General features: G+C 45.2%; 1 protein-coding gene across 5 annotated transcripts in view; it reads right to left on the bottom strand.

Annotated features, from left to right (window-relative positions):
- The window catches only part of LOC118366574 (PH and SEC7 domain-containing protein 1-like), an 82,390-nt gene that overhangs the window by 40,854 nt on the left and 23,045 nt on the right, over nt 1–18,491 (bottom strand). For 3 of the 5 annotated variants that reach the window (XR_004821997.2, XM_035749198.2, XM_035749190.2), the window contains 8 exons: nt 18,195–18,312; nt 17,416–17,932; nt 14,095–14,625; nt 7,539–7,727; nt 6,664–6,744; nt 6,221–6,333; nt 6,072–6,130; nt 4,049–4,138 (listed from right to left, as the gene is read on the bottom strand). Coding sequence is in view for 4 of the 5 variants with exons in the window: in XM_035749198.2 (XP_035605091.1) it covers nt 4,049–4,138; nt 6,072–6,130; nt 6,221–6,333; nt 6,664–6,744; nt 7,539–7,727; nt 14,095–14,625; nt 17,416–17,932; nt 18,195–18,312 (1,698 nt within the window). In the remaining variant the exon portion in view is untranslated. Of the gene's footprint in view, nt 1–4,048; nt 4,139–6,071; nt 6,131–6,220; nt 6,334–6,663; nt 6,745–7,538; nt 7,728–10,046; nt 10,742–14,094; nt 14,626–17,415; nt 17,933–18,194; nt 18,313–18,491 lie in introns of those variants that run through there. The other 2 variants (XM_035749204.2, XM_035749210.2) reach the window with 2 other exon arrangements.

Raw genomic sequence — 18,491 nt, 5'->3', positions numbered from 1 at the left:
CGTTGCGCTGCCAATGTGCTGCACGACTAGGAAAGACGCGATTCGGGTGATGTTGATCGTGGAGAAAATGGCAGAAACGGAGGTTTTGTTTTAAGCTGCCAGTGAGTCGGGTGAAGCTAATAGCACAGAAAGTGAGAACGAGTGTGTTACAGTGGCGAAGAAAAGCTGTGGTGGAGGAAACCACTCAACTCATTTGTAGTCGGAGTGAGGGATTTGGATCAAAGTGTGGAGTTGTGGTGAGAGTCACAAACAGTGGTCTTATTTTGATTTTTTGCCGTGTTTTAAGACTCAAAAAGATGCCGGAGTGGAATGTTTTCCTGTATGGATTTTCGCAGCAGGTCATCCATCAAGGGGGGTATTTCTGGCGTGGCACAAGAAGTAAAGCCAGAGGATATAACTGAAAACATCCATGGAGTGGTTGGTGCACGTCGACTGACCTGTATGGTGGACGGAGAAAAGGAATTAACTTCATCCATGCTACTGTTCTTTCATGAAGAGTCTCTCCCTTCTCAAACCAACTTAGAATTCATGAAATACCCATTGTGCACAAGCCCCTTCAGTGTCATAAATGTCAAATACTTGGTCATGTGTCAAGTGTGTGCAGAGGGGAAGAGTATCGTACGCCAGATGAAGTGAAATGCTGCAACTGTGGAGGTGAACATGCGCCTGAATTCCTGGAGTGTCCTGTTCGTGTGAAGGAGAATGAGGTGGCAAGGAGTGTCCAGTGTGTCTCCTATCTGGAGGCGGTGAGAAGATGGGAAGGAACGAGTGTCGGGGAAGGAAGAAACAATGGTAGTAGAGCCACCACGACCAGTGACGGGTTCTCATCAATCGAAGGCATAGTGAAATGCTACCTGTTAAAAAGGTTTATTTTGCATTATTTATTGAAATGGTCATAAACCACAAGCGGAGAACAAGTCTAAGGAAAACTGGAATCATTGTGAATGCCGCTGAACGTTATTCGGGTCTTTGTGATTTCACAGTCGAGGTCATGCAAGAAATCCTGTCAGTGAATGTGCCGCCATCACAGGCCCCTGAGCGTGTGTAGGGATGTATTTTAGAGTGGACTGGGATTGAAGAAGTGGGATGGGTTTTCTTAGTTGACGTGTTTCATTTTGTATGATGTCGTTTTCCCCCTTTCTCACAATGTTATTTTTGTTTAATCCAGCTGGTGGCGGTAATGCGCCATTAACATTGGATGCCAACCGCCATTAAACCCCATCGAAGAAGAACGTGCTGCACACCAAACGGCAGTGCATTGCCACTCACACAACACTCCTCCCTGGCCAACAGGAGCCAGCCCATCATCACTAATGGCACTGAACAAATCTTCTACCCGACCGAAAGTTTAAACATGTTGTATCAAATCTAATTGCATTGGTCACATACACCTGATTAGCAGATGTTAATGTGAGTGTAGCAAAATGCTTGTGCTTCTAGTTCCGACAGTGCAGTAATATCTAACAAGTAATCTAACAAATTCACAACGACTACCTAATACACACAAGTGTAAAGGAATGAATAAGAATATGTACATAAAAATATAGATGGATGAGCAATGGCCGTGAGGCATAGGCAAGACGCAGTAGATTGTATAGAATACAGTATATACATATGTAGGATGTAGCAATGTAGGATATGTAGATATTATTAAAGTGGCGTTATTTAAAGTGACTAGTGATACCTTTATTAAGTCAATTTATTAAAGTGGCGTTATTTAAAGTGACTAGTGATACATTTATTACATTTATTAAAGTGGCAAGAGATTTGAGTCTGTATGTTGGCAGCAGCCACTCAATGTTAGTGGTGGCTGTTTATCAGTCTGATAGAAGCTGTTTTTCAGTCTCTCGGTCCCAGCTTTGATGCACCTGTACTGACCTCGCCTTCTGGATGATAGCGGGGTGAACAGGCAGTGGCTCGGGTGGTTGATGTCCTTGATGATCTTTTTGGCCTTCCTATGACATCGGGTGGTGTAGGTGTCCTGGAGGGCTGGTAGTTTGCCCCCGGTGATGCATTGTGCAGACCTCACTGCCCTCTGGAGAGCCTTGCGGTTGTGGGAGGAGTAGTTGCTGTACCAGGCGGTGATACAGCCCGACAGGATGCTTTCAACTGTGCATCTGTAAAATATTGTGAGTGTTTTAGGTGACAAGCCAAATTTCTTCAGCCTCCTGAGGTTGAAGAGGTGTTGTTGTGCCTTCTTCACCACGCTGTCTGTGTGGGTGGACCATTTCCGTACGCCGAGGAACTTCTCCACTACTGTCCCGTCAATGTGGATGGGGGGAATGCTCCCTCTGCTGTTTCCTGAAGTCCATGATCATCTCCTTTCTTTTTGTTGACGTTGAGTGAGAGGTTATTTTTCTGACACCACACTCTGAGGGCCCTCACCTCCTCCCTGTAGCCACACGGCTGTGACTATAATCAAAGTGAATTCTCTTGGTAGATAATGCGGTCGGCATTTCATTGTAAGGAATTCTAGGTCAGGTGAACAAAAGGACTTAAGTTCCTGTATATTGTTCTGATGCCACCATGAATGGTTAATCATAAGGCATACACCTCAGCCCTTCTTCTTACCAGAGAGTTATTTGTTTCTGTAGGTGCGATGCGTGACAACATATCCCAAGTGAGCCATGTTTCCGTGAAACAGAGAATGTTACAATCTCTGATGTCTCTCTGGAAAGAAATAATCCATTTTTTAAAAATGACTGCATACTTTCCTAAGGACCTGAAGGGAGGCGACCATCTCTGTCGGCTAAATGTCTATGCCAAGTTTAGGTTCCAACAGGTCATTGCTGTAGTTTACAGAAAATGTCATCATGATTGTCAAAAAGTTATAAGATAAAGGATTCACACCTGGCGAAATGTGAAAAAGGGAAAGATGGCTATCTATTCTACTTTGAGTATTTTAGTGGGGATGTCAGGCTCAGATTGGCCCAAGTATGAGACACAGATCAGTGTGTGTTTGTGTGTACGTGTGTGTGTAATGTAACTTTATTATGATAATGGGGGGAATACACCAGGGAATTACACACCAGAGATAGAAGGGAAATGGGAAAGCAGGAAGAGGAGGGAAGGGAATGACGGATATGAAGCAGATTATCAGGAACAACATGACAGTCATTTAGTCAGAATGAAATTATGTTGGGATAAACTAGGATGGGATTGGGGCAGTGAGGAGAACAAGGAGTGGGAGAGAAAGAGAGAAAACGAGAGATAGAAAGTGGGCAGGGAAAACATTTGGAGAGTTAGAGAAAGAGAGGGAGAGAGAGGGAATTGGAGGAGGGGGAGAGAGAGGGGGAGAGGGAGTTGGAGGAGAGGGAGAGAGAGGGAGTTGGCGGAGAGGGAGAGAGAGATGGAGATGGAGGAGAGGGAGAGAGAGGATGTTGGAGGAGAGGGAGAGAGAGGGAGAGAGGGAGTTGGAGGAGAGGGAGAGAGAGGGAAAGAGAGGGAGTGGGAGGAGCACATGATTTAAAATACACTTCCTAGATATATACAGTGCATAAATAAAACAGCTACCACCTCTCTCTCTCTCATCTCTCTCTCTCACCTTAAAGCTCTCCCATGGCAGGGGAGCTGATGCTATCCTGACTTAATAACAGCAAAGCCTGTCATTTTTAGAATTCATATGCCTTTATTTCTGGGTGAAAAATATTGCCTGGTTCCCTCTTCCCCCCTCTCCCTCTTTCTCTCACATGTATTATAGATACACCATTACAACTTGTTGACTTACGCGTTGAGGGAACCCTTTGCAGACAAAACTAATCAAACGCATCATCATTAGCCATGTCAACGGCAGGCATCCCCACTGTTTTAGCTCATCTGGCATCCGCTGGTATGCCTGTGGGCTCCCAATGAATGTCCCCAGATGAGCCTAACCCCATTATGCTGCCCCCAACAGGGAGAAGCTAATAGCATAATCTAACGTTGTCCGATCTCGAGCAGAGATTCACCAGACGGAAGGTACAGTAAGTCTTCTCCTGGTCTGCTAGACAACACAACAATTAGTGTGTGTATGTGTGTTTTTATAGCAATGTACAGTACAGTGACTCACCTTCAGCAAGTCTTTGGGAAAGTCTTGACCCTCATTCAGACCCTCCAGGTTGTCAATGAACTGTGTGCAGGACATCCTTTTGCCAATGTTCTGAAAAACATGACACACAGTACTTACTCTATGCTATTAGTCTCTCTAGACCAGGGATGGGCAACTTTTGAACTCATAATAAGGGGCCTCAGTGACTTGCTGGTCTGCATACCCACATCCATACCCGTACCCACATCCATACCCATGCCCACATCCATACCCACACATGCAGTCAGAGACCTAGCCTTTTAGGGGCCCTAAGTTCCATTCTACAGCTAATTTCCTGCCATTTTAAACTACGTTTAGATAGCTGGCTAGCTGACATGGGCTAATTGAGTGACTGTTAGTGACTGACATAACAAGAGAAAAACTGCTGATGCACAACCACATTTAGAAATTGTACCTGGTGTATTCTACTATTGTAACTCATAGTAGAATATCGTCAGGTACCCATCCCTGCTCTAGACAGGTGGGTTTTCTCCCACAATGTACCAATGTTCCAGCATACATGTCTGTCCTCAAACCAACGTCGGTTTGGCAGAGAGGAAAGGGCGGAGTTGGATGCCGGAAAATCCGTCCAGAGCCCTGCCGTAAACATCTCCGGTAGCTAGCTAGATATCAGCTTTACCAGCTGAAAACCACTGACTGGCAGGGTCAGTGGCTAGCTATCCGTGTCTATATTGTGTGTCCGCCTCTGCTATGTTTCCGAGGGGATTCTTTTTAAGCCCCGCCTAGCCAAACTTGTGATTTGTTAGACCTAGCTCTATTGCCCTATCCCTGATATTTCCGAGACTACTATGCTATAAATGAATATAATCTTTAAAAAGCACCACCAACATCAGTCATCTAAAATATTCGAGACACAGATTGTCTAATTCATCTGTCCTTCTGCAGCTCTTTGACAAACTATTATATTAGAATTCATCTCTGAAGGATGTTATGGGGAGAAATGACTTTCAGAGACCTCATCCAATTGATTTAATCTAGCTGATGAGCTGAGAGTGTTCAGAAGGAGATTGTTTAAAGGACGTCACGCTGCTTGCTTAGCGAGTACCGCTTTCTCCTGATTGGGCTCCCACTGAGGCTCGAACGCATGACCTCTGCCTCGCAAACAAACGTGGCCGCCCTCCTGAAGCGTCTTACTCTGTCACACCGAGGAAAAGCTCGCTTTTTCGGCAGCGCAAGGGGAGACACTTCAGGCTGAGGAGTGAGTTTTCACAGAGCCCCATCTGCTACTATTGCATGCTGGGAATATTGCTGAAGAGAGATAGTGAGTGAAGATAAAGACGACGAAGATGCTGGGGACTATGATGATGATGATGATGATGATGATCAGGATGACGCCATTGATGACGATGGTGATTTTGAAGAAGAAGAAGATAATGACATTGGTGACAATGATGAATGATGATGATGATGATGGTGATGAAGCACAGAACTATACCAGCCAGGCATCTCTCAATCCCCCCTTCCCCTGAGAGAGTGGGTTTCTCATCATGCCAGCTCTAGCCCCTTCAACCAGACCTGAATATTTCCATATAATATAAATGGTTTCGACTAAACTACCTGGAGTCATCTGTAGAGGTTGCACATCACACCATGCAGCAATAGATGGCCTAGATTTAGACTGGAATCAGTCTACAGTTTGATATGGACTGGATTTTATGATAGTGTAGGAACACATTGTAATCAGGAGGCTGGTCCCAGATCAGCTTTCGATAAGTCGGGGGCTTATTTCCCAAAGCTACCACTGTACTGAGTCAGTGGAGCCTGGGGGGGAATGGATCTCTGAAAAATGTCTCTACACTGAACTCTACCCTGAACTTAATGACATTTGTATCCCTAACACACACACACACACACACACACACACACACACACACACACACACACACACACACACACACACACACACACACACACACACACACACACACACACACACACACACACACACACACACACACACACACACACACAGAACTCAACTTACATGGCCATGCAGGTCTGTGTTTAGCAGCATCAGGGCACAGGTCAAGGTATGAACACCATCTGGATAAGGAGGAGACATTTCAATCTATTACCATGACGACGGAGTTGTGCTATTTCTATAGTGGAAATGAGACAGTGGCGTCCTCTTACCCTCAGTAGGTATGAGTATTGGGTTACAGTGCAGGTATCTCCTGGAGAAGTGAGACAGCACCCGCTCCCTCTCCTGAGTCTCTCCCATCAGGGAGAACTGCTTGAGTAAGGCTCTGGAACACACAGACACACACATTGAGCAGAAACACAGTGCTTCTCAACCCCAATCCAGTATCCAGTTTCTCTAGTATCCTAAAGGGTGGCAAATGTTGGTTCCAGCCCAGCGGTAACGCACCTCATTACGCACCTGTCCACCTCATTCAACGACTTAATTAATCACCAAGCCCTTGATTAATTGAATCAGGAGCGTTTTTTTCTGGGCTAGAAACACAAGTCTGGCATATTAGGCTACTTTCCCTCAGCCTGCCACCAGAGAGCAGTATTACCATCTACTAACCAGTGGCTGGCTAGTTAAACAAGTCAGTCAGGTTTGAACCTCTCACCTCAGAGCCTGGTCCACATTAAGACCTGTGAAGTTAAAGAAGTGTAGATACTCCTCTGCAACCTTATGACTGAAGTCATTGCTGGGGAGAGAGAGAGAGACATAGATAAATAAATAGAGAGAGAGACAGGAAAAGAGAGAGAAAGAGGGAAAGAGAGAAGGAGGGAGAGAGAACATGTTAATCAGCTGCTGGCTTTCCCAGCTCAAACACACAAGGCCACAGTTGGGTTGTGTCCTTGAGACGAAGACACGGGGCCAAAAACTATGATTCCCAGAGTGCATCTGTCAGAGAGGAGGAATCTCTTTTCATCCTAAATTCCTTTTCATTAGACAGATGGACGGACGGATGGATGAGCAGAAAGACGGATGTGCAGAAAGATGGACGGACAGACAGCTTTTCATTGGGTATGATCATTGTAAGAGTTTAAGATGCGCCCCCACCAACGTGACAACTTTGGACTAACTCCCCTTATAATAACACTTTGAAACTTTGATTCCCAGGGTGAATCTGTCAGACAGAAGGAATCTCTTTTCATCCTAAATTCCTTTTCACCAAACAGACGGACGAAGGTACAGACAGACGGACGGACGGAGAGACAGACAGACAGGCAGACAGGCTGGAAAGACAGACAGACAGACAGACTAATCGAAGAGTACAACCGCGGAGGAAAACCAAGGGGTCAGACAAGGTCCAGACCAGGTTTAGTATAGAAGAGAGCGAGAGAGAGAGAGATCTTGGAAATGTTAGCCACATCCATACTAGGTGTTGTCATCGACAGTATACACGCTACACATAGCATAGCATAGACAAAGTACAGCAGCACATTGTAAAGAGAAGGATCGATAACACGAGAAGGCTGGGTGCCAGGTGCTCACTTCTTGCTGAGGTGACGGGCCACGTCGGACTTCCTGAAGCCGTCCAGGGTGAAGAGGCGCTTGGCCAGGCGCTTGGCGGCCTCTCCGTCAGCACGGTTACCGTTGGTGAGGGTGTCGCTGCTCCCCAGTCCCAGCCGCTCACTGAGGTCCTGATCCAGCTCCGAGTCTGTCGCCAGACGAGCCTTCTCCCTGGGGGGAGAGAAAAAGTAAGAAGGGGGGGAAAGGAGAGGGAGAGACGAGTTAAGAGAGAGAGGGAGGGGGATAGAGGGAGAAAGGGAAGGAGCGGGAGGACAATTATGGATAAATTATGATGCAACCCACTTTGTTGTAATTTCTTCACGGCAACACTGTAAAGCTTGCATCCTTCCATAAATCTATCCTTTCCTGCACCTCTCTCTATATCACCCGGTCATTTAACCCCTTTTCAAGCAGTAGAGGGTTCAGGAGGGCACGTCACACTAAATCTCAATTATGCTGTGGTAATAGCTTTCCGCATGTTATGTCATCTTGGAACAAGAACAGAAACAAGAACAGAAAATGAAGACCTGTGAGTTCTATCTGTTGATAATACATGGTTTCAAATGATAGAAGAGGACTTGAACTACAAGTCTGGGCTTCAGCCATAATATATCATAATAAATGTCCTCTCGCTGTCTACTGCGTTTATTTTCTGCAAACTTAACATGTGTAAATATTTGTGTGAACATGACAAGATTCAACAACTGAAATATAAACTGAACAAGTTCCACAGACATGTGACTAACAGAAATTTAATAATGTGTCCCTGAACAAGAGGGGGGGGGGGTCAAAATAAAAAGTAACAGTCAGTATCTGGTGTGGCCACCAGCTGCATTAAGTACTGCAGTGCATCTCCTCCTTATGGACTGCACCAGATTGGCCAGTTCTTGCTGTGAGATGTTACCCCACTCTTCCACCAAGGCACCTGCATGTTCCCAGACATTTCTGGGGGGAAAGGCCCTAGCCCTCACCCTCCGCTCTAACAGGTCCCAGACGTGCTCAATCGGATTGAGATCCGGGCTCTTTGCTGGTCATGGCAGAACACTGACATTCCTGTCTTGCAGGAATTCACGCACAGAACGAGCAGTATGCCTGGTGGTATTGTCATGCTGGAGGGTCATGTCAGGATGAGCCTGCAGGAATGGTACCACATGAGGGAGGAGGATGTCTTCCCTGTAACACACAGCGTTGAGATTGCCTGCAATGACAACAAGCTCAGTCCGATGATGCTGTGACACATCGCCCCAGACCATGATGGACCGTCCACCTCCAAATTGATCCCGTTCCAGGGTACAGACCTCGGTGTAACACTCATTCCTTCAACGATAAACGCTAATCCGACCATCACCCCTGGTGAGACAAAACCGTGACTCGTCAGTGAAGAGCACTTTTTGCCAGTCCTGTCTGGTCCAGTGACGGTGGGTTTGTGCCCATAGGCGACGTTGTTGCCGGTGATGCCTGGTGTGGATCTGCCTTACAACAGGCTACAAGCCCTAAGTCCAGCCTCTCTCAGCCTATTGTGGACAATCTGAGCACTGATGGAGGGATTGTGCATTCCTGGTGTAACTTGGGCAGTTGTTGTTGCCATCTTGTACCTGTCCCGCAGGTGTGATGTTCGGATGTACCGATCCTGTGCAGGTGTTGTTACACAATGTCTGCCACTGCGAGGACGATCAGCTGTCTGTCCTGTCTCCCTGTAAAGCTGTCTCAGGTGTCTCACAGTAGGGACATTGCAATTTATTGCCATGGCCACATCTGCAGTCCTCATGCCTCCTTGCAGCATGCCTAAGGCACGTTCACGCAGATGAGCAGGGAGCATCTTTCTTTTGGTTTTTCAGAGTCAGTAGAAAGGCCTCTTTAGTGTCCTAAGTTTTCATAACTGTGACCTTAATTGCCTACCGTCTGGAAGCTGTGTCTTAACGACCGTTCCACAGGTGCATGTTCATTAATTGTTTATGGTTCATTGAACAAGCTTTTGAAACAGTGTTAAACCCTGTACAATGAAGATCTGTGAAGTTATTTGGATTTTTACGAATTATCTTTGAAAGACAGAGTCCTGAAAAAGGGATGTGTCTTTTTTTGCTGAGTTTAAATCCATCCAAGAATACAAGCTTGGGAACAGTATTTAAAATATTTAAAGTATGACAGAAACACACTTTACCCAGACTACCAGGACTCCAGCACAGCACATTCAGACTTCCTTATTATCACTGAGTCATACACACCTCCACAGAGCAAACAAGCCATTCCATTAGCTGAATGAATGGCTTTGTTACCGAGCAATGACTGATCACCAGACACCCTGGTTCCCTTGTCTCATATGGAGCCTACAGAGGCAGTGAGAGGATTAGAAGGCAGATATTTCCACACTACCTACAGTAGTCTAAGAGGAGAGAAGAGAAGAGAAGAGAAGAGAAGAGAAGAGAGGAGAGGAGAGGAGAGGAGAGGAGAGGAGAGGGGAGAAAAGAGGAGAAGGAGTAGAGCTCTTACCTCCGCCTTGAGCTCGAGTGGCGAGTAGGAAGGTACCTATCCTCTCCGAGTGAGCCATGCCAACAGAACACAGAGCTGGCCCTCCTTGTTATACCTGTCCCCTCCCTGTAAGAGTGTCTCAAACTGGTCACTCTATTGACCCCCCCTCTCCCTGTCCTGGCTCCCCGGCCTGATCGCATCCCCCCCCGCTAACCCCTCTACCGCTCTGTTTTTCTCAGTGTCTCAGCTGGTCTGCTAGCTAGTCCTAGTACAGTACATCACCTGGATTCTAAACCCATAAGGCCTAAGACTCAGCTAGCAAGTCACTCCCTTTAGCTGTAGTTAACACACACAGCTAGCTGTATGACGCCACTTTCTATTCACATTCTTCTCCTTCTCTCCTTTTAGCAAGTTTCCCAAGCTAGATACATTTTGTCCAGCAGCGCCTCTTTCTCTTCTCTTCTCTTCTCTTCTCTTCTCTCTCTGTTTGTTTCTGTTCTATTCACTCCTCTCTCTCTCTCTCTCTCTCTCTCTCTCTCTCTCTCTCTCTCTCTCTCTCTCTCTCTCTCTCTCTCTCTCTCGCTCTCTCTCCTCTCTCTCTCTCTCTCTGTTTGTTTCTGTTCTATTCACTCCCCCCTCTCTCCCTCTCCTCTCTCTTACATTTACATTACTTCTCTCTCTGTTTGTTTCTGTTCTCTCTCTCTCTCTCTCTCTCTCTCTCTCTCTCTCTCTCTCTCTCTCTCTCTGTTTGTTTCTGTTCTATTCACTCCCCTCTCCCTCTCTCTCGTTCTCCCCCCCCTCTCTCTCATTCTCCCCCCCCCCTCTCTCTCTCCCCTCTCTCTGTCTCTCTCTCTCTGTTTGTTTCTGTTATATTCACTCCCCTCTCCCTCCCCCCTCTCTCTCTCTCCTCTCTCTCTCTCTCTCTCTCTCTCTCTCTCTGTTTGTTTCTGTTCTATTCACTCCCCCCCCCTCTCTCTCTATGTAAGCTTTTGTAACTTCCCCTGCCGACCTTGGGCACTAAGCATGGCACGGACCTTGGGCGCCTTTCACTCAAAATCTCTCCCTCCTTCTCTCGCTCTCCCACCCTCCCTCCTGCCTCCTCTCTCACAAGCTCCAATTACTCATAGTCAGTAGGTACATCCTTTGGATGAGGTATACATGCTGTTCACCTCGACCCTTAATGGAGCTATAAGCACACAAAGGAAAACAAAGCGTGTTAGTGCCAGGGACAACTCCCATTGATAAACCCTATAGGTGTGTGCTATAATAGAAATATGATTATATTATTAACAAATTACAGTAGAACAAACATTTTTGTTCTCTCTCTCCACAACAACGACTTGGTATCCAGGTGTGTTAGTGCTGGGATTGAACCCCGGTTTAGAAACATACATGGAATATAGAGGCCTATTGTGAGCGCCAGTCATTAATGAGGTGCCTGTTTACTGTAAGCAACTCGCAGGCGATAATCACCATAGCACGCTACAGTCGTGAGCACTAATTGAACAGCTATCACATAAGGCCATAAGAGAATTCCCGCTATCGTCAGCCTCCACTTCAACGGTTCATTGCCACACAATTGGCCCCCCTCCGTCTGTCTAGATGGATGGTTCTACACAAATGGGCCTCTGGCTAATGGCTCAAACCATCTCAAAAGGGAGATGTGGGGGGGTCAAGGGCTGAAATTCCAACTGTTATCAAAGTATGGAGTGGATAAGCCCTCTGAAATATTTTCCCTGATGTCCTCTTCATGGATTCCTTTCTTGCAGGACTGTGATAGGTGGATCAGTTTGTACAGTAACTGTGGTAACAATACCAGCACAATGTCAATATTTACCAGACAAATAGAATATAATAAATTTGTTCTTCCCAGAGGGAACTTGGTCAACTACGACGGAGTTGAACTTTTTAAGCCACTATATCCTATTTTGGTTTGGTTTTGTACTGGTCATTGGATGTGTTCCCAGGAAACCCTTTGAATATAAGAGTGGATTATCACTGTCAGTGGGCTTTCAGGGCTTTTCTGGCACCACACAATCCAGCCACTGTTCTGTTCTGTTCTTCTGGTGTCGTGGCAGGCTGCAGCTGAACAGACTACTGGAAATGGACTGATGTCACCACATTTTGCTGTCACCAGGCCTACAGACCAGGACTAACAGTGGTGGCCCAGTGCCAATGGTAAACATCCATACGGGAGCCTTTATACGCACGTGTACAGTATGCACTCAAGTCTGCAAGCACGCATGCACACACACACACACACACACACACACACACACACACACACACACACACACACACACACACACACACACACACACACACACACACACACACACACACACACACACACACACACACACACACACACACACAACTACATTACCTTGAACATGTCTGTTGTGTTAACAGTAGGATCACTGAAGAATGCTACTTTAATGCTGTTTTCTCCAACAAATGTCACTTACAGTAGACACCACAAGTGGTCCACACATTTGGCTCTAAAAACCCATTGGTATCTTTATCCATATGTTCAGACAGTATCAATCCACAACCTGCAACATGGTCCTTTAGCAGCATCTAGTGGTCTGTACCGCAAGGTGACAGTGTCCCACTGCCACCGCAGTGCTGCCAAACACAATTATAATCTCCCTCATCAGCACTGCAGTTCCTCTCTACACTAACCACAAAACCCACCAGATGGTGCTGGGTTGTCAAGCCCCTAGCAGATCATTCTCTGTTATTGGTGTTGACGAAAATGATAAATGCTGATTAAGCAGTGACCACATGAGAAATAAGAATATTCTCTACCTAAAATTACAATATTTGTATATATCATAATATATGATGCTACATCATCTTAATACGTATGTAATGGATAGATCGGGACACGCAATCTGATTGGTAAAGAGTTCCAGCTATGCTCTTATTGACAGTAATAGCAAAGCTAGTTGAATCACTTTTTGAGTGCTGTTTAGAGCTGTCCTACCACAGCCATCTGCCCCAGTCAGTACCAGTCACCTGCTCCAGCCATCACACACAACGGCAAAGACACACACACACACACACACACACACACACACACACACACACACACACACACACACACACACACACACACACACACACACACACACACACACACGCACGCACACACACACACATAGTCACACATACCACACACACACACACACACACACACACACACACACACACACACACACACACACACACACACACACACACACACACACACACACAACACTCACACTCACACACACTCACACACACACACACACTCACACACACACACACACACACACACACACACACACACACACACACACACACACACACACACACACACACACACACACACACACACACACACACACACTCACACCGCATGCCGTCATGGAAACCAGCGGTACGGTGAGGCAGACAGCCTCCTAGCGACCTTCACTAACAGCTCTGCTCCAAAATCGCACTGCAGCAGGTGCTGTGTCCCAGCAGACAAGCCTGGGACTGGCGCTTTTGGAAACTGATATTGTTAGGGGAAGACTCTAAAAAAGTATATTTTCAATGTGCATATACAGTACATAACATATGCACATTATGATCCTCAGTTATTACGTTGTCCTCTAATACTGTACATGGACAATAGAGTATAATATAGTGATTTGTTTTGTATTTCATCTTAGATTATACCATACTGTATGTTCTGAATAGAAGCCTACCTTGGCTTTACTTCGTCTATGAGAGTAACCTCATACCCATTAGGCAAGAACTGGTTGAATCAATATTGTTTCCACATCATTTCAACCAAAAACGTGGAAAACTTATTGGATTTGTCTTTTATCACCCAACTTTTAACCTAAATTCAATGACAGGGTGATATTTTTGGTTGATTTCATGTTGAATTCATGTTAGTTGACAATTCAACCAAACGTAATTCAAAACTAGACGTTAATCTGACGTCTGTGCCCAGTGGGTACTTTATGTCAGCAGCCTATCGGGTCTGGCCTTTCATAAGGTACTACATCAGAGCAGTAGTGATGACATCACTGACCTGTGGAAGGAGAGGGAGGGGTTGCTGCTGTATGACATCACTGACCTAGGGAAGGAGAATGTGGGGTTGCTGTACCAGCTGCTCCCCAACATCCGTGCCCCGCCCCCTCCCCCTCGCGGGAGTGTGTCCTCCGAGCCACTGCTCAGCCTTTCGCTGGAGGGGGCGCGCGTGGCGTCTGAGTCGCCTGTCACCGTGACGATGGAATCTGATAGGCTTGTCCCCCTCTCACAGTGGGCCAGTGGGGCGAAGCTCAACTTGACAATGTGCCGGGCGCTCTGACAGATCATCTGACCTCCCTGGATCTCTGGGGTCAGTGTGGGAAGGTCAAAGGTCAGGACCGTCTGGGTGCTGGAGGTCAGCAGCTCCTCGCTGTCCAGGCTGCAGTAGGATGTGCCCTTGGCACGATGTGACTCCATTATGCTCTCAAAATGGCGGCTGAAGGTGTCCTCAGTCGTGCCTGCCAGACGAGGACCTGAAACCAGGATGGGTGACTTGAGGGCCGGGAGGTTGTCGAAGAAACTGTCCAATGGCCTAGATGGAAAGAGAGAAATAGGGAAAGAGGATAACAACCAAGAGTGAGGCACAGGAAGGCTCTACTTCAGGGATGTCAAACTAATTTTTATTAATTTATTGTATCTGGGTCCATATTGTCCATGAGTTTCTAGTAGAAGATAGATCATATACTTCAAGAGAAAAATAGCCTAGATAATAGGCAAGCATCTAATCCACAATGGCTATATTTTCAATTAACTCTGAAACCATTCCAACTATTGACTTTTTCTACAACTGCCACCAGTTTGAAGGCAAAACACTGACAGCAAATACATATTGACATACTGACATAGTAAAATAAAGTGTGTAAACCAAAAATATAAAGGATATTTCATGCTGAAACCCTCATATTAAACACCAATGGTATTGACTAAGTTGATTGTTTATATTTAGGATAAAGATTTTCAGCTTTGTCATTTTATTTCATATTTTAAAATCATCTTATTTATTATTTCATATATTTTACATGTGATAAGGCCAGAGATAATCTGAAGTACCCAAAAAGGCCACTAAATATCCTGTGATAGATATTTGAAAGATACCAAAATTCTGGTACCCTCCCTTTGCAACCCTAAATATATATATATATATATATATATATAGTTATCATTGTTTTTTTTAAATTCTCAAATCATTTACAGACTAGATTGGACCCCTTCCGTCCTGCGTCCGTATGTTTGCCACCCCTGTTCTACTGGGTCTCTTAGTACTGTCTAATATTCCGAATGAATGGATCTCAAATTAATTTATTTGAGGGTGAGTCTAGTGAGTCTCCCTGGAAACGATGTTAGCTGAAAAACTCATTTGAAATACAATTCCAATTATTTGAATCGCTTTGGTACAATTTTCACAAGCACGTGGTGAATTTTCTAAACTCTGAGTACGAGACTTGAAATTGGTAACTATTGTAATGTAGCCAATTTTCAATAAAATGTTTTATTGTGCATAAATGTTGTTTGTAGACATCTTTCAATACACAACAAATGATGCAAAATACAATTTTACTGTGAAACATAATGAGTACATTGGTGTAATCACCAAAACGCAACATAATATTTTCTCAATATCAGCCAGTTAATCCAATAGCAAATATTTTTTCAAAATTGCCCTTTGAATGTACAGTTTAAGTCGGAAGTTTACATACACTTAGGTTGGAGTCATTAAATCTTGTTTTTCAACCACTCCACAAATTTCTTGTTAAAAAACTATAGTTTTGGCAAGTCGGTTAGGACATCTACTTTGTGCATGACACAAGTAATTTTTCCAACAATTGTTTACAGACAGATTATTTCACTTATAATTCACTGTTCACTTATAATTCACAATTCCAGTGGGATCAGAAGTTGACATACACTAAGATGACTGTACCTTTAAACAGCTTGGGGACAAGGATGGTACTTTTGGGAGAAATGTCCTCTGGTCTGATGAAACAAAAATAGAACTGTTTGGCCATAATTACCATTGTTATGTTTGGAGGAAAAAGGGGGAGGCTTGCAAGCCGAAGAACACCATCCCAACTGTGAAGCACGGGGGTGGCAGCATCATGTTGTGGGGGTGCTTTGTTGCAGGAGGGGCTGGTGCATTTCACAAAATAGATGGCATCATGAGGTTGGAAAATGATGTGGATATATTGAAGCAACATCTCAAGACATCAGTCAGGAAGTTAAAGCTTGGTCGCAAATGGGTCTTCCAAATGGACATTGACCCCAAGCATACTTCCAATGTTGTGGCAAAATGGCTTAAGGACAACAAAGTCAAGGTATTGGACTGGCCATCACAAAGCCCTGACCTCAATCCTATAGAAAATGTGTGGGCAGAACTGAAAAAGCGTGTGCGAGCAAGGAGGCCTACAAACCTGACTCAGTTCCACCAGCTCTGTCAGGAGGAATGGGCCAAAATTCACTCAACTTATTATGGGAAGCTTGTGGAAGGCTACCCGAAACGTTTGACCCAAGCTAAACAATTTAAAGGCACTGCTACCAATTACTAATTGAGTGTATGTAAACTTCTGACCCACTGGGAATGTGATGAAAGAAATAAAAGCTGAAATAAATCATTCTCTCTACTATTATTCTGACATTTCACAATCTTAAAATAAAGTGGTGATCCTAACTGACCTAAGACAGCGGATTTTTACTTGGATTAAATGTCAGGAATTGTGAAAAACTGAGTTTAAATGTATTTGGCTAAAGTGTATGTAAACTTCTGACTTCAACTGTATATATATATATATATCACATTCCTGTGAAAATTGCACAAGTGATTGACTAGGGTACACTGTAAATGTTTGACCGTAGAAAACGACGAGTGGTAAAGAAAAACAATGTCATCAAACTGCTTTGAGAGGTCTACTGATAAGTAGGTTGCTAGGAAGATCTCAACATGCGGCCGCAGAAAGAGACACACGTTCATACATTTGTACTGGAGTTCTTGCTAGAGATCCTGCTCCATCAGTGTTCTTGTGGGAGAAAAGAAATGATGAAACCAACTAAAAACATTAGCACCTTTGTTCCATTCACAAGGACAGAAGCTAGAAATAGATAGCACTCATTGCGGTCTGTGATGAACATGTGAGGATGCATCAATTGGTCAAAATCCTGTCAAACTTGAAATGTGTCTTTCTGTATATCTGCGTTACATGAGTGTGTGTGTATGTGTGTGTGTGTATGAATTTGTATATGTCAGCATATTTGTGTGTGTGTTTGTGTGTTTGTGTATGATTTTGAGCATGTGTGTGTTTCCACGTGTCGATGCGCGTGTCCATCTCACCTCTTCAGCAGCTGACTGATCACCTGCTGCTGCTGCTGCCTCTTAATGTCCCCCTGCATCCTCACTGAGACCCAGCTCACCACCTCCTCCTCATCGTCATCGTCATCCTCTTCCTCCTCTTCCTCCTCTCCTTCCAGCTCCTCCTCCTCCCCACTCGTTCTCTCATAGGGACAGACACCCAGGGGGCTGCTGCCTGTACCCGATGTGCTTTTCACGCTGCGGTTACTCCCAAACGCTGAGTCGGTGTCCTCCTGCTCAGCCAATAGCACCTCATCGATGTCGGTCTCGCGGTAGCAGCGCAGGGGCACGGCATCCAGGTCCGTCTCCGAGTACTTGAGGGTCCCCCGGATGATGCACGTCTTTGGCGACTCCCCCACCGCCGCTGGGGGAGGAGTCACCAGCTCTACCTCCACGTGCTGCACCTTGTGATTGGCTGAGATGAGGGGGAGGGAGGTGGGGGAAGTGGGGGATTCACTGGACTGGCCACTGGGAGGACCTGTGGAGGGTTCGATGGTACCTGCCACGATGGAACAAAGGAAGCAGTTGATATCACCAAAAAATTACCGAAAACCCCTGCGCTACCATGCTAATGTTAATGTTGTTGTTATTGGTTGCTGAACACCGACCTATGTGCGTGTTTTGAACACGTGCTATGATACGTGTTTAAATCTACAGTATAGTGTATATCCAGTGGGAACAGTTAAAGGGTAATAGGCTCAGAGATAAATACTATATATAGCTCTATGGGTAATAGGTATGGGTGGTAAATATGCTCTCACTTTTCTCCCCCCTGCTGGCAGCCTCCTCAGCGGGTGTCCCAAATAGGAACTCCCACTTGGCACGAGCTATCCTCTGGGAGTGGAGGGAGGGGCCTGGGACTGCAGTGCCACTGTCCGTCTGGAACACACACGCAGACATGTACACATGGCAAATTTAACAAAATACAAGATACATTTGGTTAACATTAATATCTTTAAATTATTATTTTAATGCATATACACTCCCCTACGTATTTATTTTGATAGTGAAGCTAAAACTTTGAATTTAGGCTCAATACTCCATATGAGGCAACAGTA

This window comes from Oncorhynchus keta, chromosome 3 (genome assembly GCF_023373465.1).
Source record: "Oncorhynchus keta strain PuntledgeMale-10-30-2019 chromosome 3, Oket_V2, whole genome shotgun sequence".
NCBI classification, from domain to species: Eukaryota; Metazoa; Chordata; class Actinopteri; order Salmoniformes; family Salmonidae; genus Oncorhynchus; species Oncorhynchus keta.
Note: the sequence above shows the minus strand (reverse complement) of the source record. Positions and strands in the feature narration are given on the sequence as shown.